This window comes from Silurus aristotelis (genome assembly GCF_946808225.1).
Source record: "Silurus aristotelis genome assembly, chromosome: 1".
NCBI lineage: Eukaryota > Metazoa > Chordata > Actinopteri > Siluriformes > Siluridae > Silurus > Silurus aristotelis.
This window is the reverse complement of record NC_139574.1, coordinates 33,059,481-33,086,470: the sequence shown is the minus strand read 5'-3', so window position 1 is coordinate 33,086,470 and position 26,990 is coordinate 33,059,481. Positions and strand designations below refer to the sequence as shown.

The 26,990-nt window shown below is 42.7% G+C and overlaps 2 protein-coding genes across 7 annotated transcripts in view; both read left to right on the top strand.

Moving 5' to 3' along the window:
• LOC310724022 (nuclear factor 7, brain-like) overlaps window positions 1-3,341 on the top strand; it is a 140,146-nt gene extending 136,805 nt beyond the window's left edge. The window contains exon 7 of the transcript XR_014532886.1: window positions 2,355-3,341. The gene's annotated coding sequence lies outside the window, so the exon portion shown is untranslated. The remainder of the gene's footprint in view (window positions 1-2,354) is intronic.
• ddr1 (discoidin domain receptor tyrosine kinase 1) overlaps window positions 1-26,990 on the top strand; it is a 124,567-nt gene that overhangs the window by 93,531 nt on the left and 4,046 nt on the right. For 3 of the 6 annotated variants that reach the window (XR_014532693.1, XM_083536524.1, XM_083536522.1), the window contains exons 2-17: window positions 11,109-11,260; window positions 14,205-14,307; window positions 15,897-16,125; window positions 16,199-16,346; window positions 18,051-18,153; window positions 18,738-18,924; window positions 20,479-20,728; window positions 21,054-21,194; window positions 21,911-22,086; window positions 22,197-22,398; window positions 24,202-24,315; window positions 24,811-25,103; window positions 25,904-26,031; window positions 26,112-26,309; window positions 26,436-26,700; window positions 26,829-26,978. Coding sequence is in view for 4 of the 6 variants with exons in the window: in XM_083536524.1 (XP_083392650.1) it covers window positions 11,161-11,260; window positions 14,205-14,307; window positions 15,897-16,125; window positions 16,199-16,346; window positions 18,051-18,153; window positions 18,738-18,924; window positions 20,479-20,728; window positions 21,054-21,194; window positions 21,911-22,086; window positions 22,197-22,398; window positions 24,202-24,315; window positions 24,811-25,103; window positions 25,904-26,031; window positions 26,112-26,309; window positions 26,436-26,700; window positions 26,829-26,978 (2,787 nt within the window). In the remaining 2 variants the exon portion in view is untranslated. Of the gene's footprint in view, window positions 1-601; window positions 684-11,108; window positions 11,261-14,204; window positions 14,308-15,896; window positions 16,126-16,198; window positions 16,347-18,050; window positions 18,154-18,737; window positions 18,925-20,478; window positions 20,729-21,053; window positions 21,195-21,910; window positions 22,087-22,196; window positions 22,399-24,201; window positions 24,316-24,810; window positions 25,104-25,903; window positions 26,032-26,111; window positions 26,310-26,435; window positions 26,701-26,828; window positions 26,979-26,990 lie in introns of those variants that run through there. The other 3 variants (XR_014532694.1, XM_083536525.1, XM_083536523.1) reach the window with 2 other exon arrangements.

Sequence of the window (26,990 nt, the reverse complement as noted above, 5' to 3'; positions counted from 1 at the left end):
TTATTTATTTATTTATTTATTTATTTTCAAATATCTGCTATTAGCAAATATACAATTTTATATTATAATTATATTATTTTTTAATATTATAAAATACATTTGTTTGGTAACAGCCAAAATGTCTTATTATTTTAATTGACTGTAAATGTAAGAATTTAATTTGAAAGACGAATCACGCTTTTAGAGAAAAAAAGGTAATAGGTAAAAGGTAAAAAAAAAAAAAATCTTTTTACACTTATTGGAAAAGTGTCACTGCTCTGAACTGACCATCACATAGAATTTTAAGAATATCAAAAAATGTTAGGAGTCAGCCGTCTATGGTAGTCGCTAGGCTACCGGCACGATTGTTTTTAACGGTAAAATCCAACAAAATATTAATAGTTTTTTGTCACAAACCGGTACCGTGATTTAGTCGTTGTGGTGTCTTAATAGTGTTTTTCGTCTTCAGTCTTGCAAACTGATTCCTGAGCGTCACTTGGCAGGAAGCTCGTCTCATAATCCGGCCTCCGGCACAAAAATTACTCTCATTGGCCACGATCTTTTTATTTGCATAGAGTTGACAATCCCTACAATTATTGTTTTTTTGCTTTTACACCACTCTTTCGCTCCCACGGCTCCAGGTGCAGGATTTTCTCTCCATGCTCGTGAATCTGAGGCGGGTCGAGGCTTCACTTTGCTGCGGTGTGAGTGAAAACTATATTAAATACTCTGATTATAGATCAAGAAGATATATTACAATATTGAACAGGGGGAATTGTTTAGTAATGTTTAAATGTTGTGTAAATATTTCTTTGTATATGGAAAAAAAAAAGTATTGGGACACCTGACTTTTCCAGCCAACAAACTCTTACCACAAAGTGAACAGTTGGAGGCTCACAATCGTAAAGGATGTCGCTGAATGCGGTTGCATAAGATATTTCCTTCACTTGAACTTGGAGACCCAAACTTGTTCCAGCATGACGATACCCCATGAACATATAGTTTACATGGGTTGGGGTGAAAGATCTTGAGCAGACTGGTATAGAGCTTTAACCTCAACCCTAATGAACACCTTTGGGATGAATTGGTACTTACACTCTGAAAATCTAGTGGAACATCTTCCCAGAAGGGTGGAGGTTATTAGAACAGCTAATGGAGACTAAATGTGGAATGGGATATTTAAAAAAACGATTGTACTGCTGTTATTAGTTTTAATAGCTGTAAATATGGAAGGAGAAGCACAATATGGTAGGCTTGCCAAAAAAATGGGTGTAGACTTCAGCAGGAGTTGAGCAGTTTTGAGGAGATCCTGCCTCTCAGCACTTGTTCAAAGCCAAATCCTGCATGCTTTCTTCAAAATGAATTCAATTGGTGGCACCCAGAACCGAACTATTTCAATAAAAGAAGGAAAGTGTGCCAGTTTTGCAAAAGAGAAAAAAGGACTTTATGAAGTGCACATGAACAGGAGCGCTAATTTACCACCAAACATTAATAACGGCAGAGCATAAACAACAGTTATTTTTAGTCCGGGGCGTGAAAGCCGAGTTTTTCTTTCCACAATAAAGAAGGGCTGAATCGGCTCTGGCTCTCGTATTTGAGCTCCAGGGTTTAGGAGCACTTGCATTTGCACACCATTACATCATCGTTCAAACCGACTATATCTCAAATGCACACAAATGGTCAAATGTAAGATCGGTCTGTGCTTAAACATTCTAGTCCCTATTTGCCCTAATAATAACCACCAAAGCGCATGCAGGACGTTTTGGAGACAAGGTGAGGGAGATTGAGATGGTTTGGACATGTGCAGAGGAGGGACAAGGGGTATATCGATAGGAGAATGCTGAGGATGGAGCCACCAGGTAGGAGGAAAAGAAGAATACCAAAGAGGACCATGGAGGTAGTTGGTGTGAAAGAGGCAGATGTAGAGGACAGGGTGGTATGGAGACGGATGATCCGCTGTGGCGACCCCTAATGGGAGCAGCCGAAAAAAGAAAAAGAATCTTCTGGGAAGATGTTCCTCTAGATTTTGGAGTGTGCTTGTGGAGATTTGTGCTTATAGAATTGTGTTAGTAAAGTCAGGCCCTGATGTAGACTCTTCTGTTTTCACACCGAGGTGGTGGAATGAACTTACCCTGGATGTCTCAACAGCTGAGTCACTGCTTATATTTGATGACGGTTGAAGACTCACCTCTTCCTGAAACACCAACCTTTATTTTTCCCTGATAGTTTTTATTTGTTTAAAAAGAAATTGGGCTATAATTCCTCCCAAAAGTGTTTAAGGCTGCTGGTATCCTACATTTGCAACCTAGTGAACCAGAGACTCAAAGCACTTTTGTGGTAAATGCTGTAAATGTAAATGCAAAATTATAGGTGAGGTGATGGAGGCCTGGGATGCAGTCCGAGTTTCAATTCATTCCGAAGGTGTTTAATAGGGCTGAGGTCCGTGCGCTTTAGCAGGCCACTCAAGATCTTCAAGTGCACCATTTCTTCATGGAGCTGGCGCTCGTGCAAGTTCATCATATCGACCCATTTACAGTAATGCAACTCTCATATAATGCAGGATTTGAACCCCATCTTTTCAAACCTCAAACCAGCGAGAACTTTTATTTAATACATTTTCACTCACCAAATTGGTCTTTAATTAAATTTTGGGCGAGTAATTAAGAAAGATAATGATCATAGCTTACAGTCAATAAATAAGGAATAACCGAATAAACAAAAAGTAACCCATGTCAGTGTTGAGCGATAAATGCGTTTAATTTATTACTGAACTCAAAAGCTGCACAATTGAACTGTTAATACTATGGATTTAATGCTTCAGAACGTCCAAGAGACAAGTCATTATCAACAGTGTTTCCCTCACTAGCATTTTTCTCTCTCTCTCTCTCTCTCTCTCTCTCTCTCTCTCTCTCTCTCTCTCTCTCTCTCGGTTTCTTCTGAGCACACGCTCTCGTTATTTTCCATTAGAAACAGAAAGCACACACTCCTCTGTGCACGACATACACGACCTTGCTTTGCTTTGCGAAGCACCGACGCTCGAGACTCCTATACATTTCTATCCGTTTCTCCAAACGCCATTGCATCCTGTGCACGAGCTGTTACTATGGAAACACCACCACGTTGGGATGAGCGCATTAATATCGACCGTATCGCTCAAAGTTACAGGCGGAGGGTTAAAGAAAATAAGCGCACCTTCTGACCAATCAGATCTGAGAGTTTAACTATGGTGTGATATAAATGGTGCTATAGTATAGTGTCTGGGATCTAATAACGGCCCTGGTCCACTATTGTATTCAGTTACTCTCTCTCTCTCTCTCTCTCTCTCTCTCTCTCTCTCTCTCTCTCTCTCTCTCTCTCTCTCTCTCTCTCTCTTTCTCTCTTTCTCTCTGTCTGGTCAAAGCAATCAGACAAATGTAAGTAAAATGGACATAAAAAGACCCAGGTGGGAATCAGTACACGTTACATGCCAGGTTTGCCCCGCCCCCCTCTCCGTCCAGAGCTGGCACTTGACCACAAAGCTACAAAGAATCTAAATTTTTTTTGCTGAAGTGTAGTAGACATTATGCGGTGGTTTTTATTATTATTATTATTATTATTATTATTATTATTATTATTATTATTATTATTATTTTTATTTATTTATTTATTTATTTTTTATTTTATTTATTTTTTTTTTTGCAGTTTTTTTTCACAGTACCTGGTTTTCTGTCTTAAAAAGTCTAAAATGTACAAAAATCTCAATTGTAGGCCTTATAAAGTCTTACATTGGCTGTTCTAGGTCTTAAATAGTTTTCAAATTGAAATTTGCAAATGAGACCAACATGCAACAGCCAATCAGCTTTTTGCTATTTGCCCGGTTCTCTCTATTGGAAGGTCGGAACAACCAATTTGCCGCTGTCGGCTCTTGAGCCCTCGGCTGTAAATCCCTCTGGATAAGGGCATCTGCCAAATGCCATAAATGCCGATGTATGAATATGTTTAGTTGGGGAGAGCCCTCGTTTGTACCGGACAAACTTGGTGGTTTGCTGTGGAATTTGTTCACCTCTTTGGCTAATGAGTGTTTACTATCGATCCCGCAATGTGAAATATCGGAAGAAACGAACAGGATGTGTTCAGTGCTCAAATTGTGTGGGAGCTGGGGGGATCCAGGACCCCCCATAAGGCATTATGACAAGTAAAAAATAGATTTAAGACTTGACTCAATTCGAGCACTGAATGTGTTAGGTGCATTGTGCTTCGAACTGAGCGCAATTTTGCAGCTGTTTCCGAATCCCAAATCATTCCCGAACGCTCTTCCCTCAACGGGCCTCTTGGCGCTGATCAACTGCAAAGGTGGAGGCCTGTTTGGCAGATTTTTGCCCTCAGAGCAAACGAACCCATTACAGCTGCATTGCTGCCGAAGGTCTTCGGGTATAGGGATGAAAAAAGGGCGTCGACGCCAGATCGTCTCCTCGCTTTACTTAACTTCGCCATGAAGTTTCCATTTCAACTTGTGCAGTTTCTTTCAAATGTTGATGATTTGAATTATTTTTTTTTGTTTCTTTTCAGGTTCCTTTGTTTTCATTCTTTCACGCTAGAAACTCGCTCTCTCTCACACTCTTGCATTTTTGTCCGCTTAATTGTGCAACGGAAAAAAGGAGAACCTAATGAAGGATTGTGGAGTTGAACCCGTGTGTGTGTTGGTCCCATTGAGAAAGGTTATGGGTTGCCAGGGTTACTAGCTAGCTGGCCATATTGTTAACGGATGTGTGAGGACTCAGAGAGCCAACGGTAATAAATGCACAGCTTGCATTTCAGCTCGGAACCACGAGGCTCCCGCTCTCTCGCCACATATTCTCACTCTCTGTTCTCCAGCTTTTGGAGACACTTGTATCCTGTGTGTGTGTGTGTGTGTGTGTGTGTGTGTGTGTGTGTGTGTGTGTGTGTGTGTGTGTGTGTTGGCCACCGCCTGTCTCTGGCAAAAGACAGCTGCACTTGCTTAAGCAGACACACACACACGCTTGCACACAAACTCAGACACCCCAAAGTCCATTAAGTAGGGATCTATACACTCTTTCCTTCTCAGTGTATCCCATAACAGTGATCAGCGCTTCTATTCCACACCTCCCTTCCGTTTCTTTCTCTCGCTCCATGTGCCCTTGTGTACTCACAGCTGTGTGTCAGCTGTCTCCTTCAGAGACTCCACAACAAACTCTTCACTCTCCACAGCGACAACTGTCACCTCCCCCATCCCCCTCTCTCTCTTTCTCTCTCTCTGTCCCTCCACTCATCCCAAACATCCCACATTTATTTATCTTATTGCGACTGATTTCGGGAAGGAACTCCTGACTCTGTAAGGGGAACCTGTGTTGTTGTCCATGCCACCAGACCGAGACAGGAGAGCAGATGGTATGCGGTGTAATTACAGCGTAACGTGTGCGTGAGTTGTGTTTCTGCTGCAGGAGGATGAACGTACTCGGCCATGCTAATGCGAGGCAGACCGCACTGCTCAGATAAAATAAATAATGCCCAATTGCTGTAAGTTTGAGTGTGGCAAGGCAGCATCACCTGTTCCTCCTGCTCGAATGAACCAGCTTCAAACACACACACACACACACACACACACACACACACACACACACACACACACACACACACACACACACAGAATTAGGGTCTTTATTTTCGTTGATTTTAAAAAAAGGTTAGTATATGTAATGTATATACTGTATATGTAAACAGCAAGTGCTGATTATTTATCTTAATTACATTATTGATTATCCAGTGAGCACTTCCAACACATCTTTTAACTTCTGTTTCCTGGTTTACTTTTCCCAGGAAAGAGTAGTGTACTGTACTGAATACTGTACTCCTGCTGTACTGTACTGAATACTGTACTCCTGCTGTACTGTACTCCTGCTGTACTGTACTGAATACTGTACTCCTGCTGTACTGTACTCCTGCTGTACTGTACTGAATACTGTACTCCTGCTGTACTGTACTGAATACTGTACTCCTGCTGTACTGTACTCCTGCTGTACTGTACTGATTACTGTACTCCTGCTGTACTGTACTGAATACTGTACTCCTGCTGTATAGTTCTAAATACTGTACTCCTGCTGTACTGTATAGTATTGAATACTGTACTCCTGCTGTACTGTACTGAATACTGCACTCCTGCTTTATAGTTCTAAATACTGTACTCCTGCTGTACTGTATAGTATTGAATACTGTACTCCTGCTGTACTGTACTCCTGCTGTACTGTACTAAATACTGTACTCCTGCTGTACTGTACTAGAACTACACTCCTGCTGTATAGTACCGAATACTGTACTCCTGCTGTACTGTACTCCTGCTGTACTGTACTTAATACTGCACTCCTGCTGTATAGTTCTGAATACTGTACTCCTGCTATACTGTATAGTATTGAATACTGTACTCCTGCTGTACTGTACTGAATACTGCACTCCTGCTGTACTGTATAGTATTGAATACTGTACTCCTGCTGTATTGTTCTGAATACTGTACACCTGCTGTACTGTATAGTATTGAATACTGTACTCCTGCTGTATAGTTCTGAATACTGTACTCCTGCTGTACTGTACTCCTGCTGTACTGTACTAAATACTGTACTCCTGCTGTACTGTACTAGAACTACACTCCTGCTGTATAGTACTGAATACTGTACTCCTGCTGTACTGTACTCCTGCTGTACTGTACTTAATACTGCACTCCTGCTGTATAGTTCTGAATACTGTACTCCTGCTGTAAAGTTCTGAATACTGTACTCCTGCTATACTGTATAGTATTGAATACTGTACTCCTGCTGTATAGTTCTGAATACTGCACTCCTGCTGTATAGTTCTGAATACTGTACTCCTGCTGTACTGTATAGTATTGAATACTATACTCCTGCTGTATAGTTCTGAATACTGTACTCCTGCTGTACTGTATAGTATTGAATACTGTACACCTGCTGTACTGTATAGTATTGAATATTGTACTCCTGCTGTATAGTTCTGAATACTGTACTCCTGCTGTACTGTATAGTATTGAATACTGTACTCCTGCTGTATAGTTCTGAATACTGTACACCTGCTGTACTGTATAGTTCTGAATACTGTACTCCTGCTGTATAGTTCTGAATACTGTACACCTGCTGTACTGTATAGTTCTGAATACTGTACTCCTGCTGTATAGTTCTGAATACTGTACACCTGCTGTACTGTATAGTTCTGAATACTGTACTCCTGCTGTATAGTTCTGAATACTGTACACCTGCTGTACTGTATAGTATTGAATACTGTACTCCTGCTGTATAGTTCTGAATACTGTACTCCTGCTGTACTGTATAGTATTGAATACTGTACTCCTGCTGTATAGTTCTGAATACTGTACACCTGCTGTACTGTATAGTTCTGAATACTGTACTCCTGCTGTATAGTTCTGAATACTGTACTCCTGCTGTACTGTACTCCTGCTGTATAGTTCTGAATACTGTACTCCTGCTGTACTAAATACTGTACTCCTGCTGTACTGTACTAGAACTACACTCCTGCTGTATAGTACCGAATACTGTACTCCTGCTGTACTGTACTCCTGCTGTACTGTATAGTATTGAATACTGTACTCCTGCTGTACTGTATAGTATTGAATACTGTACTCCTGCTGTACTGTATAGTTTTGAATACTGTACTACTGCTATTCTCTATGGTACTGAATATTGCATTCCTGCTCTACCAGACTGTACAGAATACTGTGCTCATTTATTAAGCTCTCGTTTGTTTAGTCATTGGGAATCTTTGGAAATACGCAATACATGTGCAAGTACCGTAAAACATGCAGCGCGCTGATCCTGAGGATAATTGCTTTGGAAAACAAATCAAGGTCACGCTTTTATTGATTTATTATACCCTGTTTCATGGAACCCATGGTTCAAACAGCCTCTCATTGGGAAACAATGCCCTTAATCAGTTCTCTCTGCTGTTCATATTACACGAGGCAGGAGCATAGCGCTATTATGTGAAAAAGAAAACTCAGGGTATCCAGTTCAAGGAAAATAAAACACAGCAAGATGGTATGTTACACCTCAATGCAAAGTGGAGTCATTTTCCCATTAATGCACTTCTTATTCTTCAGAGAATGCTAGTGATTATATTTCATTGATTAACCAGTAACATATTTAAACCATTCAGCGATATATTCGCTTCATGGACAAATGTGAAAGGACCCCTGACTTTGCCACCCGAATGTGGTCCATCGATAAACCGGCAGCACAAAGTCTGAGGGACACAACTGTATATGACGTCTTAAGATGTGGTAGAATTCAATTTTCCCTTTCGCTTAGACTAGGAGACCCAAACCTGTTCCTGTATGACAATGCCCTCTGTGAACATATGGCTTACATGGGTTAAACTCTGATCTCAACTCTGCTGAACATGCACACAACAAAATCGAGTGGAACATCTTCCCAGAAGAGTGGAGGTTATTATGACAGCAAATGGGGAGGTGAATTGGGATGTTCAAAAAGCCAATCTTATGGTCAGATGTGCACAAACTATATTCAGAACGATATTTAATAGTCTGGAATGTCTGCAGGGCAAGTTAGTTCCTGTAAGCGCTTTTATTATTACAGCTTCAACAGTTGTTCCTTCATCGCTTTCCTTTTTTTTCCCTCCTCTCTTTTGAAGTTAATAAGACAAAGAAGCAAAGCTTGTTAGGTTACAGAGAAACTGGAGAGTACAAAGTCCTTTGTTACTCGGTTACGAAGAGCCGACACTCCAGACTCCATCCATTTTCACTGGTTGTTATGTAAATTGCTTCCTATGTAACTCCCTGAATGACATGATGATAAAAGTACACTATATGGCCAAATGTATACAGATAGTTTGTGACTTTTCATTTGGAGCCAGACTAAAAGTAACATTAAGTAATTAACTAAAGAGTAACATTTCAAAATATAGTTTTGACTAATAAATTACATACAAATGTTTGAAAAACTATTTTATCGTTTTATTCATTTAAAGTAGTAAATAAAACATTTATGACAAGTAATTCACAATTAATGTTGAGTTTACAGTACAGTACATGTACAATTCCCCTTGAAAAGGAACCATCTAAAGGAGAGTCAAAACCTCGCCATTTCTTTTTTATTTTTATATATAATAAAATAATCGCTATATGATATATGTAACTAGGGCTGCAAATATCGATTATTTTAGTAATCAAGTATTCTACCGATTATTTTATCGATTAATCGGGTAATCAGGTAAGTACTTTTTCTTTATTAAAAAGCAAACTAAATATACAAGAGAAAATAAGACGGTTCTCTTAAAATGAAAAAGTTATTCGTTTTTCTTTTTAGAACATTTTTTATTTTTATAACCGAAATTTTTTTACAAGAATATCTGTAAAAACTAAACCCATTTTATGCATTCAATTGCCATATTGCACCAAAAAGCAAATACGAATAAAGAAATAAAAAATCATAAAATCATAAATAAAAATATACAAACTATTTTTTTGAAATTGTAAAATATTTAAAAAAAACGTAAACGCACTGTTTAAAAAAATCTATTATAAAAAAAAATTTCACATTACGGAAACGGGCTTCCATAGTGTTTGCCTGTCCAGAGTGCTCCAGAGTTTAGCGGGTGGTGCGCCAGTAATAATGGTCCGTGGAGAAACACGGTGCTCCGTGTGTAGTTAAATGGAGTAATAATTTGCAAATAAGGCAAATAAATCATTTGTGTATTCGAATTACTCGAGTTAACACAGTTCGTTTCAGCCCTACACCTGACAATGTGGGGATGAGGATGGGGATGGGTTCCCCTTTTGAGTCTGGTTCCTCTCAAGGTTTCTTCCTAATAAAATCTAATCTAATCACCTTAACTGTTAAATTCTGTAAAGCTGCTTTGAGACAATGTATGTTGTGAAAAGCACTATAGAAATAAACTTGACTTGATTTGATCTAATTAATCTAAATATCCTCCACTGTTCTGGGACGATGTTCCATTAGATTTTGGAGTGTGTTTATTGACAAATCTGACGTAGGTGAGGAGAGGAGGCCTGGAGTGCAGTCGGTGTTCTAATTCATCCCAAAGGTGTTCAGTAGGATTGAGGTTAGAGCTTTTCAGCAGGTTGTTCCAACCCATGTAATCCAGATGTTCATAGAGCTGGCTTGGTTTCAATGAAGGGAGAATATGATGCTACCGCATCAAGAGACATCCTCTAAAAATGTGCGACTTTGTGGTATCACTTCATGGAAGAACCACAGGAAACGTAAAGTGTTCCAATACCTGTGTCCATGTAGCATATTATTCATGTTGGAACATCTGGCCGAGCCATGTGATTATACAAAAAAAACCATTCACCACATTCCTCTTTAATTCAATTCAATTCAATTAATTTTTATTTGTATAGCGCTTTTAACAATGAACATTGTCTCAAAGCAGCTTTACACAGATAATGTGGTGATTAAACGTAAATATGTTCTTTGTAAGTATGTTTGTCCCTGATGAGCAACTGTGGCAAGGAAAAACTCCCCGAGAGTCTTTAGGATGGTAACTGCTTTTGATCAGGGCACATCACAGTACCTTACTGTGGTTTATTTTCCTGTAACAGAACACCGTGTTTTTCATTCCTTACATAATATCGAAAACCTATCAGTGTATCGCCTACACAAACTATGTTTCCCTTCTGCCACTGCACCCCACTTGATTCTCTGCTCACCCGTGTGACCCCCTCTTCCGAAAAAAGGGGTCGCACTTGTATTCGTGTCTCACCTTCCACAGCACTCATGGTCACGTGGCCGTCGTTGTTGCTCAGTCCTCATATCCACACTTCGTCTCTTTTGCGTTTGCCTTCTTAATTCAATATTTGCACTTGCACGACACACCCATTACAAATACAAAGGGCTATTTTTTTCCCCATCACTCGAACCCAAAAGAATAACGCAATTGGGATCGAAATACACGAAAGGGTCAAGTTATGAGCATTGAACTAGCCGTCATCTCAACCTTAAAACCTCCACAGGGGGACAGGAGAAACGATGCAAAAGTCTTCTATAGGGTGCAGGTGGTTGCTTCATAACTGCATTGTGAAGGACTAGTGTTAATGAAAATTTTTCTCCTCTTTCTGTCTCCCACAGGAATGTCAGGGGCAGTCACTCCAGACAGGTAACCAGGTGTGTAGCTGTTGCCATGGCAACGCGGCCAAGGCCGATGTTGCGTCTCGTCCTCGGCGCTCTCCTCCTCTGCTCGACGACGACGGCGCAGGACCACGAGTGGCATTTTGACTCGAGTAAGAAGAGGCGCTCATTGTGCGGTGCTTTTGCCTGCTCGTAATCAATTTACGGAGGCCGCGAGACCCCTCCACGTGTGTGTGTGTGTGTGTGTGTGTGTGTGTGTGTGTGTGACCGGTAAACTTTTTACAGCACTACTGATGACTTCAAAACCTGCATGATTTATGTGCCTTGAAGTCTGTGTGTGTGTGTGTGTGTGTGTGTGTGTGTGTGTGTGTGTGTGTGTGTGTGTGTGTGTGTTTGTTTAAGAAATATTGACATTTTCAAAGGAAATAATCGATATTGCAGAAAAGGAACAAATAAAAGTTTTATGCAGCAGAAAATAGTTCTGCTACCCGTCCCATGCTAAAAGTACTAAAGGAGCTTTGTTAGAAAAACGCTGGCAGAAACAGATTTCCGAGAAGGCTGGGAAAAAAATAACGCGTGTTCCAGACTGTACCTGCGGACGTATGGAAGGAAACGGTAGGTTTTCAGCCGTCTTTGGAATGTCTGCGAAAGTCGGACGGCTGCCGTCTAGACGCTTCCACTTCGTTTGAGCTTTTTAAGAGCCAATCAGAACGCAAAACAACTTCCTATTCACTACTTATGTGCTCTATCCAGAGCAAAAGTGGTAGCTTGGGTTAAGACGTTGGACTTTGGATTTCGAAAGGTCTAATGCTTATCTGTATAAATGAGAGAATTGGGAAGTCTGGGAAATGCCGTAACTGTAATATCGGGTTCATCCTTCATTAACTAAGTCTGATTAAAACATCATTTCCAATTGTGTCGTTTCTGTTTCGACGAAGTTCAAAATTCATTTGTCTGTAAATGAAAAATCAGATTTGAGTCCATTTGAGTCACAGTTTGGGTTGAGGTTAGGGGGCAGGGTCAACTGATGTCCCATTTCATACTCTTCCTTCTTCACATTCAAATTGTAATGAAAATTTAGTTTTCACAAAAAAAATGTTGTCCATCAAAGACCCACGGAGTTTTTCGATCCCACATCATTTCCCGCTCGCAGGAACAATCTGTCCTCCAGTTCGAGTGAGTAATAACAGAATTTACAACTCTCCGCTGAACGTCATGAAATCAATCAGCCGACATCCGGGAACGCGACTGAGTCTAAACGATCGTCTCAAATGCCCGGCGTTTACGCCCTCGCTTGGTCACGCTCCGTAGAGCCGCTCCGTGACGACGTCCAGAGCGTGGGCCTGGAGGAAGACCTCAGGGACTTCAGAGTCTTCAAATCAAGATTGTTCGCTTATATAATACTGACTTCTTTTATGTAAACTATGATCTGTTTTGTCGAGTGTCTGTGAAAATTTGAAATAAGGTCCCATTTCTCATGCATGATTTGGGATACAGCCCAAAAATAGTGAAGAAAGTGAGGGGGGTTGTGGGGGGGGGGGGTAGAGAGGGAGCTGTATGCATGTTTGCATGTAGAGAGAGCTTTATTGGCAACAGACTGGTGACGTAATGAAATCGAGACGACGTGTGTGTGTGTGTGTGTGTGTGTGTGTGTGTGTGTGTGTGTGTGTGTGCTCGCGCACGCACATCGCAGCAGGGGCAGAATTTGTCTTCCATCTATAACATTCCTATTCAGTGACTCATGGAGAGCAACTGAATCCCCTCCCTCTTTGTGAATGCACACACACACACACACACACACACACACACTCCAACCGCCTAGGTTTTATTGTATTAAATTGCATTGTGAATATTTTAAGAATGCATGGATGCTGTATGTTGCCAGATATGTTTTTTTTTTTTGGGGGGGGGGTTCGGTACAACAAACACACTCTCATAGTCGTGCTAATAGTTCTATGTAACTGAAAGTGTACTGGCACAAAGATCGGACAGTTCTCTCTCTTTTGAAAGCCTTTCATGGAGACTTCAAATACACTATATGGACAAATGTGTTGGGACACCTGACTTTTCCAGGTTTATATGGTTCTTCCCCAAACTGTTACTACAAATTTGTCTTTAGATGAGGTAGTATGAATCTATCCTTCACTTGAACTAGGAGACCCACACCTGTTCCACCATGACGATGCCCTTGTGCACAAAGCCAGCTCTATGAACATACGGTTTCATGAGTTGGAGTGGAAGATCTTCAGTGAACTGCTATAGAGAACTGATCTCAATCCTTCTGAACACCTATGGGATGAACTGGAACATAGACTGCACCCATCCTCACCCTAAATCAGTACCTGACTTTACCAACATCCGGGTTGCTGAATGAACACAAATGTCCACAAGCGAAATGTAGAACATCTTCCTAGAAGGGTGGAGGTTATTCTACCAGCCAGAGGAGACAGAATGTCTAATGAGATGCTCAAAAAGCACATACAAATCTGAGAGTCTGGTGTCCACAAACTTCTGTTCATATAGTGTCTGTCTGTCTGTCTGTCTGCTGCTAATATTTATGTTATATTTAGAAACGAAAGAAAATTGAATTGAATATTGGATATTGAACGATTCAAATTTATTTATGATTCACAATCGGATGCCGCTGTGCAGTGAAACAAACCCGATTAGAAAAGTTGCAGAGCACTAAATAAGTCTCGGATTTTGGGACTTGCATCTGAATCCGATTATTGTTTCGCTAATTCAGCTAGGAAACAAAATTTGAAAATTATGCTAATAATGAATCTGCATCGCCCCCTGGCTGTGTATCTAAAATTGAGTGGAACATCTTCCCAGAAGAGCGGACGTTCCTATAACAGCAAACAGGGACCGAGCGTGGAATGGGACGCTCAAAGAGCACATATGAATCTAACGCACAAACTTTTGTCTTGACTTGAAGCCTGCTCTTCTTGTTTAACTGTTGACCATGACACCAGCAATCCACTCCAGAGGGTATGCTGTTGAGGACCAGAAGAATCAGTACTATCAGTCTGATCTAATGTAGGCACACCAAATTCATTCCCTTTTTTTTTTTTTTCTTCTCTCTCCCACACACAGCGATATGTCGTTACGCACTGGGGATGGAGGACAGAACGATCCCGGATTCCGATATCTCAGCATCCAGTGCCTGGTCTGACTCAACCGAGGCCAAACATGGCAGGTAAACGTGTGTTTGTTTGGGTGTGTGGGTGTTGTTCTGTCTATAAATCACTCAAAGCGACACCAGCGCATTACTCGAGAGGTTAGTAATGAGCTGTATCCTGATATAGGACATTAGGTAATGGCATTACTGCACTGACTGTCTAGGGTAGACTTACTTGATGGAGAGCACAAGCCAAAAAACACACGCGCACTCTTTTATTATTTTAAGAGAGATCTTTTAGTCTGGTCTATGGGTGGGTTTGTGGGTGCGAAAGAGGTGGCGGTCGTGCGAGTACAAGTGTGTGTGTGTGTGTGTGCGTGTGTCCTTGGCCAGCATGCTAGTCATGTGTTTGTGATTAAGCTCATATTGAGTGTAAGACAGCCAGGGGTATTAACATGGGGCGGACAAGCCTTTACGGGGATCATGTGGTTGTTGGAACATTCTCAGGGTCTCCACCAGTGAGGTAGCGTATTAACAGAACAGTGCGAAACTTTCACTTATATTTAAAGTAAAGCAGACGCACGCGGACGTGCGAAGGCGAGGAAGAAGGAACAGGTTTTTAAAGTCTCAGTTAGGTATCATCTGAGTCTCAGCAGATTTTTAATGAATTACAGCTACGCCGATACATTCGCCATGGCCCCTTTAATGTTTTTTCTTCTTTTTTTTCTCCTGCCATTTCTAGTGCGGTTTAATCCTCGCCAGTCTCTCACACCAGGTGTGTACATATGGTATGTAAGTGTGAGGTCTTGGCAGCATGTAGGGGATCCATCATCTGTACGAGTGGGGCACTGGCTAACTGAAGTGTAGCTGGGTTGTTATTGCAGTTGAGCCTCAGATCATCTGCACTCGGAGCAGTCATGCCTCATTAGAACCTTATATACTTTCAGAACCTCATGCACCAAGCTGTGCATTTTCAACCGTATTCTGTGCTTGATGGGGCAATGAGCGCACGGCGAAAGGTTGATTTGACCAGGAAATTAGCGGCGCCCAATACGCAACTGGGCATCTGTGAGAGCAAATATGGCCTTTATCTCTATGGGAGAGATTCTCTCAATTCAATTCATTTTAAAAGCCATTTTCAATTCATTCAGTTCCTTATACTAATACCTAATACTAAGTTTGTCTATTTCCTTTCTTTCGTTTCATTAGAACCAAACCAGATTAGAAGCATGTCATCTGTATTAAAGCTCTCAACTCCTCATCTTCGGAAATACAAGGGGAATAGGACTGGCAGCTTTCACCGTTTTTTTTTTTTTCTGAGATGCGTCTTTGGCGCTTATTTTATTGACATATGAGCATAAGTCAGATCTCACAAGCCAGACGCTAAACTTGGCCAAAATTATCACCTCCTTATGCCAGTAAAGTCATTTGACTGGCATCGCATGGCATCACTTGCAAGATCCTGAGATTTGTGAACAGTTACAGTATATTATATGTGAGCTGGGTCTGGAACTTAGACCAACCTGATTCCTAGAGACTTCCACAGACTAGCTGCAGAGTCAGTTTCCAACACCCCATTAAGGTTTTCTGGAGATGATCTGCATTCTTTGAGATTGTCAGCTATCATTATGTAATGATGTTCTAGTGAAACCCTGTGTGTTCCTCAGGCTGAGTACAGGAGAAGGGGATGGCGCGTGGTGTCCATTAGGTTCAGTCTTCCCCCATCCTTCAGAGTATCTGCAGGTGGACCTGCACAAACTGCACTTTCTGTCCCTGGTGGGCACGCAGGGTCGTCATGCCGATGGGCACGGGCGGGAGTTTGCGCGCAGCTACCGGCTCCGGTACTCTCGGGACGGTCGCCAATGGATCACCTGGAAAGACCGCTGGGGCCAGGAGGTCAGTATTTTTTTCTCTATTCCATTTTTTTCATCTCCTGATATATATTGAGTTTTACTCCTCTCGTATACAGGTGATTTCGGGCAACGAGAACACGCACGATGTGGTTCTGAAGGACCTGGGCCCTCCGATCATAGCGCGAATGGTCCGGTTCTACCCTCTGGCTGACCGCATGATGAGCGTGTGTATGAGAGTGGAGCTCTACGGCTGCTTGTGGAGTGGTAAACTTTGTAAACATTTGTAATGGGAACTAGATCACTGCATTGCACAAGAAATTCTACCCTACAATACCAGACAAATATCGAGACAAACCTTTTCTTTTTTCTGTACTAGTTTTTTTTTACTGTTTTTAAAGAATATCGAATAACACCATGATGTAATATACACTATATGGACACAAGTATGTGCACACGTGACCATATGATTCATAAGTGCTTTTTATTTGTGATTATTCAGCTACAAGGATGTTAGTAAAGTCAGGTAGATATACCAGCTGTAGAAGAAGATCTATTAAGAATACATGGAACTGTTAGATCGTGAGTTCAGATCCCAGCGATGCCACAGCCCTGTTACTGGGAGGATGGGTGGATGGCATGTTTTATTAGCTTTATGGAAGCATAAACAGTATTTCAAGGAGATGACATTGGCTGGCTTTACTTGAAGGTCTTCACCCTCTCCAGGTGGAAGTTGGCTGGCAGATGGGAGTTGAAAAAAAAAAGCTGAAATATGTTAATAAATTAGCATGGACCTATTTGCATTTGTTTTAGAATCATATTAGAATATCTTTAAACAAGCTCAAAAGGGAAATGGGAAAGAAAAGAAGGGAGCAACATGAGTAACACATTCAGAACAGGCACTAGGGTCGGCTCAACGGTTTCAGCAGTCAGAATTCTAATACTGACATCAGCATTCAGGTATGCGATGTCCACATTAACGCAGGTTGAAGTAACTGGAAAGGAAAGGCACATCTGGCAGTATTGCGATACCGAGAGTGCAGCACCGTTCCGGTGTACGATCTACATGCGCATCAGGACTGAAAAGGTCTCGGAATATGTCGGGGTTTTACTCTCTAAAGAACGAGCGAGGGTCGGCAAGTTCACGGGCAAGACACGCATTGCCAATGTGATCATTCCAAAGATAGGACTTTCGCTTTGAATATGAATTGTAATTACAATATGTAATTGTTTCTTAGTGGTGGCAGCCGCAGCACATTCAATACAGGCTGAAGCACCGATCTTTTTCTTTTTAATGGTTTATTGTACAGCATTTTATAAACACTTTTTGCTCTTTTATGGTTTTCCAGACACACGCGTGTTCCCTTTTTATACAACAAACTAGGTCAAAGAGTATTGGACAAGAGTTGGACAGCGAATGACGAAGAAAGTTCTGTGGACAGGCCAAATTTGATATTTGTGGTTCCGGCATAAGAACTTATATAAGACGTAGAACAGGCGAGATGATGTTAGCAGACTGCCTCACACACATAGTCAGACTTGGAGGTGGAAGCTTTAATGGTTTGGGGTTGTTGTGGAGCAGGGAAGGTTGGAGACTTATTGCAAATACTAAACCAACATGGCTTTTATTTCATACTTTCATTCATCACTATCCAATTTCATTCTGGACTGCGGCTTATTGCAAACAACGGCACCATACAACAAGACAATGACCGAAGCGCAAGTCCAAGATCTGTGAATGTTATTTAGAGAACAAACAGTCGGTTTGAGTACCACCTGCCCAGCGATTGAACTGCTCTGCGATTAACTTGATCGCAAGGTCAGAAAGAAACCACATGTCTCTCAAGAACCATACAAGACCAACTTTTTATAGGAACTCTATATTTGTTTAATAACTCAGATATCCAGATGTTAAACTTGTATGGTGTAAACTTGTGTCTCTGTGTGTGTGTGTTGTGCTCTCTTGGTTAGATGGACTAAAGGCCTACACTGCACCAATGGGCCACATTATGAACATGTCTGGCTCTCCTGTATATCTCAATGACTCCATCTATGACGGCAGTATGGAAGCAGGGTAACACTAACTCTCACACACACACACACACACACACACACACACACACACACACACACACACACACATGCACACACAAATGAGGTAGTGTTGGATGAGGTGACATCACACAGCAGCTGGATAATTTTGCAATGGTGCCTTCAATTCTTTCTGCTACAATTTGACCATATTATTTTGCTTTCCTTCTGCCCTCGTCCTGTGTGGTTTCATACCTCGGGATAAATGTGAGCCTCTTTAAATTCAGTTTCCTCACCCACTGTCATCACAGACTGTCAGGGTCTGTGTGTGTCAGAGCCGGTACTCGTGGGGGTGTAAGCACTCCCAGATGGGTTTTTAATAGGCTTGAGATGTTTGCATTAGCTGAGCTAAGGCCTTTTTCTTTTTTTTTTTTTTTTTTTACCCCGACCAGATGTGCATGCTGCAGCTGTATGTGTGTACTGTATGTGTGCAACTCGCTGGATGATGTGTCCATGGGAATTGCACGTGTTTTGTGTCAAGACTGTGTATTCTCAGTTGCGTATGTTTTGGGAATCAAACATTCTGCCTCGTTCTCTCTCTCTCTCTCTCTCTCTCTCACTCTGCAGGATGTTGTTTGGAGGTCTGGGTCAGCTATGTGATGGGGTATTGGGAGGGGATGATTTTGTGGAAAGTAAGGAACTACGGGTGTGGCCGGGTTACGACTACGTCGGCTGGAGCCGGGAAGTCCTGGGCAAACCCACCGTGGACATCGAGTTCCACTTTGAGAAGCCACGCCTCATTCAAACCATGCAGGTGAGCATGTGTGTGTGAGGGTCAGAGTTCATGGCTGGAATTGTTCTCCCGGACGACAGGGTCAAAAGTATTGGGACACAATAGTATAGGACCTCGAGATCTTTTGATTTACTTGAGCTAGGAGACTCAAAGCCGACTCCACGAACATATGGTTGACACAGGTTGGAGTGGAAGATCTTGAGTGGCCTGCTATAGAGCTCTGACCTCAACCCAGGTGTCCACATCCTACATCAGTACCTGACACCATTGTAGGTGAACGAGCAAAAATCTAGTGGAACATCTTCCCAGAAGAGTGGAAGCTAGGATTTTGTGTGGATTTTCACCTACAAAATAACATTTGAGTCTTCAGCGGAGGCAGGGTAGACTGGTTTAAGTCGAACAGAAAGTCTAAGGTAACTCAAGTAAGCACTCTTTGTAATCACGGCGAGTAGAAAAGCGTCTAAGAATGCGCAACCTGCTGAAACTTCAGGCTGCGACATCAGAAAGCCATATCAGGTTCCACTCCAATGGAGCAATCTGAGGTTACGGTGTGCACTAGACTTTTTTTCCTTCTCTGGGCAGCAAGTATTCCATTCACACGATTCTCATCATACTACTTTATCTTTCCAACACCCCCCCCCCCCCCCCCTCCCAATAGCACGCTTTCGCTTTTGTGCAGTTTTTTCGTCAACTGTGCAATCACATTTCTTTTGCCGCTTCTAGGATTATTTCATTTGAACTCAGGATATTGCCCAACAGCCTGACAAAAAAGGGGTTGTCTAGTTTTTTTTTTTCTCTGGAGATTTATAGCTCCTTCTTGGCAGATTCCTGACTTTAGCCCTAGGAATTCGTATTTCACTTTATCTGCAGGGTAAATGCTTTCTGCAGGGTTTAGGGGAAGTGCACAGTGACTTCCAGACCTCCTGAAGAAAACCTATTACAATTTAAACCCCCCCACATTTATTTGATCTGTTTGTTTTCTAACGAACCTGTTTGACCTCACACACGTAGGGTTAATAACTAACCTGTTGTACGCTTACTTACTTTCCACCCTTATTTGCAAGTACATCTGCTTTCCATTTTCCTCTGCTCTCGTCATCTCATCTGATCTCTCTCCCCTTTCGGTACTTCTTGATTAGGGTTGCAAAGGGGTGGCAAAATTCCATGGGAATTTTTTTAATATTCCAAGTTGGAAACATACCAGGAATTTCTGGGAATTTACAAGAATTTATGGTAATTCATTAGAAATTTGAGGAAATATATCTATCGTATACAAACATGATCACCAAGATGGAATTTTTTTTTAAAAAAAACATTAATTGGTGTGCAGGATTCATGAAATGATGTGAACGCAAAGTGCATGTAGGGGGCGTGGCCATGTGCATGTGAATGATGAATGCGCAGGGTAGAAATTCCACTGAAATGTTATTAAAACTGGTTGTTTGACCTACAAAATTCATTTCCATTAATTCCCATTAATTGGAAGGGTTCCAGTTTAGAAAATTCCTGGAATTCCTTATGCGTTGTCTCCGAGGTCATCGAAAATTAGCTCACGTTTCGGCATGTTTTTGGCAGGTGCACACCAATAACTGGCACACGCAGGGCGTGCGCGTGTTCTCCGAGGTACTGTGCGAGTTCAAGGCGAGCTTGCTGAGCCCGTGGAGCGAGCCGGCTCTGAGCGTGCACGTGCCCCTGAGCGACCTGCGAGACCCCTCGTCACGCACGGTCACGCTGCCGCTCGGTGGCCAGCCTGCGCACATTCTTCGTTGCCACTTCACCTTCTCTGACAGCTGGCTGTTGATCAGTGAGATCAGCTTTTACTCTGGTACACACACACACACACACACACACACACACACACACACACACACACACCATAATGCTCTCTCGCATAGTTTACACACCAGCTCTCATACAGTACATACCAATCACACACACACACACACACACACACACACACACACACACACACACATACACCATACGGCCAAACTGTCACTCGCCACATACACTCCACAGTACAACATAACACACACAATTTTTTACATACTTGTATACAAGTAAAAACCTATTTATACACATGATACTGTACATTTTGAAACGGTCGGTTCATAGTAATGACTCTTTCTCCCTCCCTCTTTTTCTCTCAGAGCCGTTCAACAGCAGCTCACCGTTTCCGTCAATAGCTTTTCCTCGTCCCTCCCTCACTCCTCGCTCTCCTCTCCTCACCTCGCCCTCTTTGACCTCCACCACCTTTGCCAGCACTACTAACTCCAGCAGGCGCCGAACAGGTGAGTCAGGGCTGTAACGCTCGAGTTTTAATACCGTGTGTGTCTGTCAGAGACAGAGCTAGACAGATTAATGAATCCTTACACACACTTTTAATGGCGAAAGATTTAAAGGCTAAAGATTCCTACCATATAGTTTTGTTTATTTAATTAATTCGCTCAGCAGTGAATATATAAAATCATATAGTAATCATATGGTCATACATACACATTAGGAAAGGGTTTGAATGAGACTCTTGAGCTGATCTCAGCACTATACACCAAAACATGAGCTGAGGTTCAGAGAGCTGTTTGAGCTGACAGATTGCAAGTGTCTTCTAGGTGGATGAATGCCCAGCCTTTTTTCCTTCATCGCCCCGTGTCTTGCACTCTCTTATATCTTCTTTCCCTGTTGGGTTTTTTTCTCCACATTGCTAAAGACAAGAACTCTATTGTTGAACGAGAGAGGGAGGCAAAAACAGGAGGAGAGATAAGCTGTGTGTTGAGAAGTCTGTGTACATAGCTGTGGTTTGTTAGGGACTTTTAGAATCTACTATTCTCTAGTGGTGGAGCTGCAAAGCACTGCAGAAGCACTTCTGAGTGTCAGCTGTTTTCTTCTTTTAATGTGTCTGTACACCCAGTGTCATACAACTAGGGTCGCGAAGGAAATTTCCGGAAACCTACCTTGCGTACACAGACAAATGCAGGCACTTATAATTTATGTTTGTTTGTTTTTTAAGGTGCTGCTGGTGATGATTTTGCTGCTGTTACCCCAAGGGCAGGGCTTCCTGTTGCTAAGGATGACAGCAGCAACACTGCTATCCTGATCGGCTGCCTAGTGGGCATAATTCTGCTGCTGTTGGCTGTCATAGTTGGTATTCTCTGGAGGCAGTACTGGAAGAAGCTGCTTGGCAAGGTGAAGCACTCGACACCTGCTTGATACAGGTGCTATTCCAACTGTTGTTCGAAAACGGTTTAAACGTGTTGTCCGTGTGTGTGTGTGTGTGTGTGTGTGTGTTTGTCCAGGCCCAGGGTAGCCTGTCGAGCGACGAGCTGCGAGTTCATCTCTCAGTTCCCTCAGAAAACGTAGTGATCAATAACACAAACACACACACGTACTCCAGCCGTTACCAGCGAATACACACTTTCCCTGATGACCCAGATAGAGACGGGGAGTATCAGGAGCCCAGCACTGTGGTACGCCCTCGGGAGCAGCGTGACAGCACAGGTGAGGTTCCGCAACTACAAACCACACCGTAATATGAGAAATATAAATCGATTGTAGTTTTTCAAATTCAAACCGTTCAATAAAATGCAGACTTTTCACATACACTATATGGACAAAAGTTTGTAGACACCCGACCATAAGATTCGTATGTGCTTTCTGAACATCCCGTTCCACGTTAGTCCTCATTGGCTGTTATAATAAAAACCTTAGTTTTTCTAGGAAGATGTTCCACTCGATTTTGGAGCGCGCTTGTGGAGATTTGTGCTCATTCAGCCATCCATGGACAAAGACAATTGCGACACCAGACTTTTCCGCCCATATGTGGTTCTCCCCCAAACTTGTAACCAAATGTTGGAGGCACACAATTGTATAGTTTGTCTTTGAATTAGGTAGAATTACGTTTTCCCCTCACTTGAACTCGAAGACCCAAACTTGGTTACAGCATGGAAATGCCCCCCTGTGCACAAAGTCAGCTGTATGGTCTGCATGGGTTGGAGTGGAGGATCTTGAGTGGCCTGTTATGGAGCACTGCTCTCAACCCTATTGGACACCTTTGGTATAGTTTGAAATGCTGACTGCACCCCAGGCCTCTTCACCTCACCTACATCAGTACCTGACTTTACTAACACCATTGTGTCTGAATAAACACAAACCTCCACACTCTAAAATCTAGTGGAACATTTCAGAACATTGGTGTGTCCCACCTCATTAAGATTATAGACCTTTAATTCCTCAAAAAATCCTGAACCAGCCGTAGATTTGCCAGCGCCATTTGGATTGCACTTCATGTAAAGTTTGGACCTCTTCGAACGTTTAAAGGCTCTGGTGAAGCTGGTGTTGGATCTATGATGATCTCAAATATTGAGCTATTTTATGAGTTGCTCAGCTATTTTTTTTTTTAGTCTGGTTCCTCTTTTAGGGTAACGTCTGAGGGAGTTTTTCCTCAGTTTATTTAAAAAGCGCTATAGAAACTAACTTGGACATCTTCCCAGAAGAGTGGAGGATTTTTAAAACAGCAAATGGGGACTAATTGTGGAATGGGATGTTCAAAAAGCACATAGGAACCTTGCAGTCATATAGTTACATGGAGTCACAGGATAGCAGATGAGATCGAGTCTTATAGCGGGCAGAAACCCAACATCAGGACTTTTAGTTTGAACAGAGTTTAGGAGAAGACCAAGTCTTGTTAAATGTCCGAGGCGCTGTATATAAAACAGCAGAACTTTGTGGGTCCATTACTACACATAATCAACAACTCGTAGCCTAGATTCATATGGGAGGGTGAAAGAAAGACAGAGAGAAAGAGAGAGACGAAGGAACAAATGGACGTTTCCCAAGCAACATAAAATGAAGAAATACTTGAGACACTTTACTAACCAAACACTCAGTGTCTTTGCCGGAAAAGATGGATTAAAGGAGGGATTAAAGGATCCACACCCACACACCAAATGACCTGGCGTTAGAATTACTGATACGCTGGCGGTTGAGTGTATCAGGATTATTGTGTATATATACGGTATATGTGTTGAAATGTCGATTAACTGCCTGCAGTATGAATAACAGTAACCCTGCTTGCTTTGTTGCCTTGCTCCTGCATCTGATTTGTGACAGTTATGTCCTCCTCTGCCTCCCATCTCCCCTAACCATCACCTTATTTGTGTTATTTTGTGTGTGTGTGTGTGTGTGTGTGTTGTGGCTTGTGCTAAATCGTGTCTGTCGCTTTGTTTTTGTGTCGCATTGTATTTTGTGTGTCGTGCATTGTGCTCTCGTGCTGTGAATGTGTTTGTGTGTGTGTCTGACCAGCCTTGCTGTTAAACAACCCAGCCTATCACCTTCTCCTGTCTGACCTGAGATACAACCCCAACAGGCTGCCAAAGTGCTCCAGAGACTCTGTTAAACCCCAAAACCTGCCCCAGGGTAAGAGCGAGGCATGTCCCTGCCTCACAGAGTAACGGATAAATAGAGTAACAGACAGCGCTACGAAGAAAAAGAGAGAGCGAGAGAGAGAAAAAGAGTGTCTGTTTGATATAGGATATAGTTAAGGGTTCACGTGAACAGGAAGGGATTGAGCGAAACGTTTCACAGTGATGTTCATTGTGAATGGGAGAATATGAAGATCCCAGGTGTGTCTGTAAAAGCCTTATATTTCGGTGTATTCAGGGTTACACACCGCACCGCATTCTCATCCCCTAATCGCATAAACACCCGTAACCTCCCCCAGCATGGGCGTGCAGTGCATTGTGAGAATATGAACATTCATGAGCGTCGTTCACGTATTTGATCAGATATTAACCTACTGCCGGTTTAATTCATTCTATTTCTAGAACTACTTCAATCGACTTTCATTCACACCGAATGTCTTTTTTTTCTTCTCTCCCGTCGTCCTGCCTGTCTGATTATCATCCTTCACAGCATGCAGCTTAGATATCGATGATAAAGCGCTACCTGTTCAGGAAGGACCGCCCCCATACCCTGGAGCCCCGCCTCCTCTCCTGGGAGCTCATTATGCCGAAGCCACCGGGGGCGGCCCCAGTGTGCCTCATTATGCCGAAGCAGACATCATCAGCCTGCAGGGTGTAAGCGGGAACAACACGTACGCGGTTCCCGCCCTCTCGGCCACACCCATGGAGTGTCCGCCCCTTCCTGAGCTGCAGCGGGAACGACTCCTCTTCAAAGAGAAGCTTGGAGAGGGCCAGTTTGGAGAGGTAGTGTCCTTAAAACACGGTCATCAAAAAGCTAATAGTGCGCTTCTAGAACATTTCACATGGTTGATATTGCATGATGAATGAGCTACTTGGAGGGAGGTGGAAACTCAGTGGGTAAAACATTGGACTCTGGATCAGAGGGTCATGAATTTAAATCCCTGCACCACCACGTTGCCACTGCTGGGTCCTTGAGCAAGGCTAAAACCATCAACTGCTCGGTTGAGTAACTGTGAGTCAGTCAGGATACGAGGTGGTATCAAAAAGTTTCGAGACTTTGTTTATTTTCTTTACACACGATCACCTTCAAAATAGTCCCCTTGCACAGCAGTACAGCACTCCCAGTGTTCCCAGTGTCAAAACGACGACCTTCGAGCCGTCATCTTCATCTTCGGGAAGAGGGAGAAGTCCGCGGGAGCCAAATCTGGCGCGTAGGGCGTGTGCAGAAGTGAGATCATGTGAATTGTGCTCCGACGATCATCATGCACAAGTTGCTGAATGGGTTCCGGTGAGGTTCTTCTGCTCTTGAAACACACGTGCCGCTTAAAACGCCTCGAACGACTCACTGCATCATCGCCATAAACTTAACAGAATCACGTCTCTGTGGCAGATTTGTCCAGTTTCACATGGAATTTCACGTTTGTGGTAACGTACGTGCTCAGAATAGCACCATTAGTCTCGAAACTTTCATACTGCCTCGTATGTATTGTGAGTCAGTGAGGATTTATATTGTCAGTTTTCTTCATTTATTCTGAAGTGCCTCTCAGCAGCGTGACATCTCTCAACATACCTCCTCCTCTCAGGTTCATTTGTGTGAAATTGAAAACCCTCAAGACCTCCCAAATCTCGAGTTCCCTTTCAACGTGAGGAAAGGTCGCCCTCTGTTGGTGGCTGTAAAGATTCTTCGGCCTGACGCCTCGAAAAACGCCAGGTGCGTCCCTTTTTTCCCCCCCATCATCTTACCTTAAAAAAATGACTCGTAACCACGCTGCATGTTCTACCATTCTGCAGAAACGACTTCCTGAAAGAGGTGAAGATCTTGTCTCGTCTGAAAGATCCTAACATAATCCAGTTGCTGGGGGTGTGTGTGAGCAGTGACCCCCTGTGCATGGTCACTGAATACATGGAGAGTGGCGACCTTAACCAGTATCTCTCCCAACGGGTGTTACTGGATAAGAGTGGACCGCTTCACAACATGCCAACCATCAGGTACAATCAAGGATGACCTCATAATCTGTGTATTTTATATATAATTCTTTTTGAATAAAGCATTTATTTTGAGTAAGTTACCAGAAAAGATATAAGCAAGCTGCTTCATATGTTTGGTGCTTTCAGCTACCCCGCTCTAATCTCCATGGCGAGTCAGATCTCATCCGGGATGAAGTTCCTGGCGTCGCTTAACTTTGTCCATCGAGACTTGGCTACACGTAACTGCCTAGTCGGGGGCGAGCTGGGAGAAGGAGATGACAGAACAGGAGAGAGGCACATTAAGATCGCTGACTTCGGCATGAGCCGAAACCTGTACGCCGGGGATTACTACAGGATCCAGGGGAGAGCTGTGCTTCCTATCCGATGGATGGCCTGGGAGTGTATTCTTATGGTGAGGGGTTTTTTTTGGTGTGTGTGTTATAAACCATTAGCAGTTTAGTTCGGGAAATTGTATTTGCTATTTGTTTTGTCTTTTAAACCGTCTGAATTTTGTCAAAACACGATTGTTATTCTTCTTAGGGCAAGTTCACTACAGCCAGTGACGTGTGGGCGTTCGGAGTGACACTGTGGGAGATGCTGAGCGTGTGTCAGGAGCAACCGTATGGCCACATGACTGATGAGCAGGTCATCGACAATGCAGGGGAGTTCTTTAGAGACCAAGGAAGACAGGTATGCGTGCAC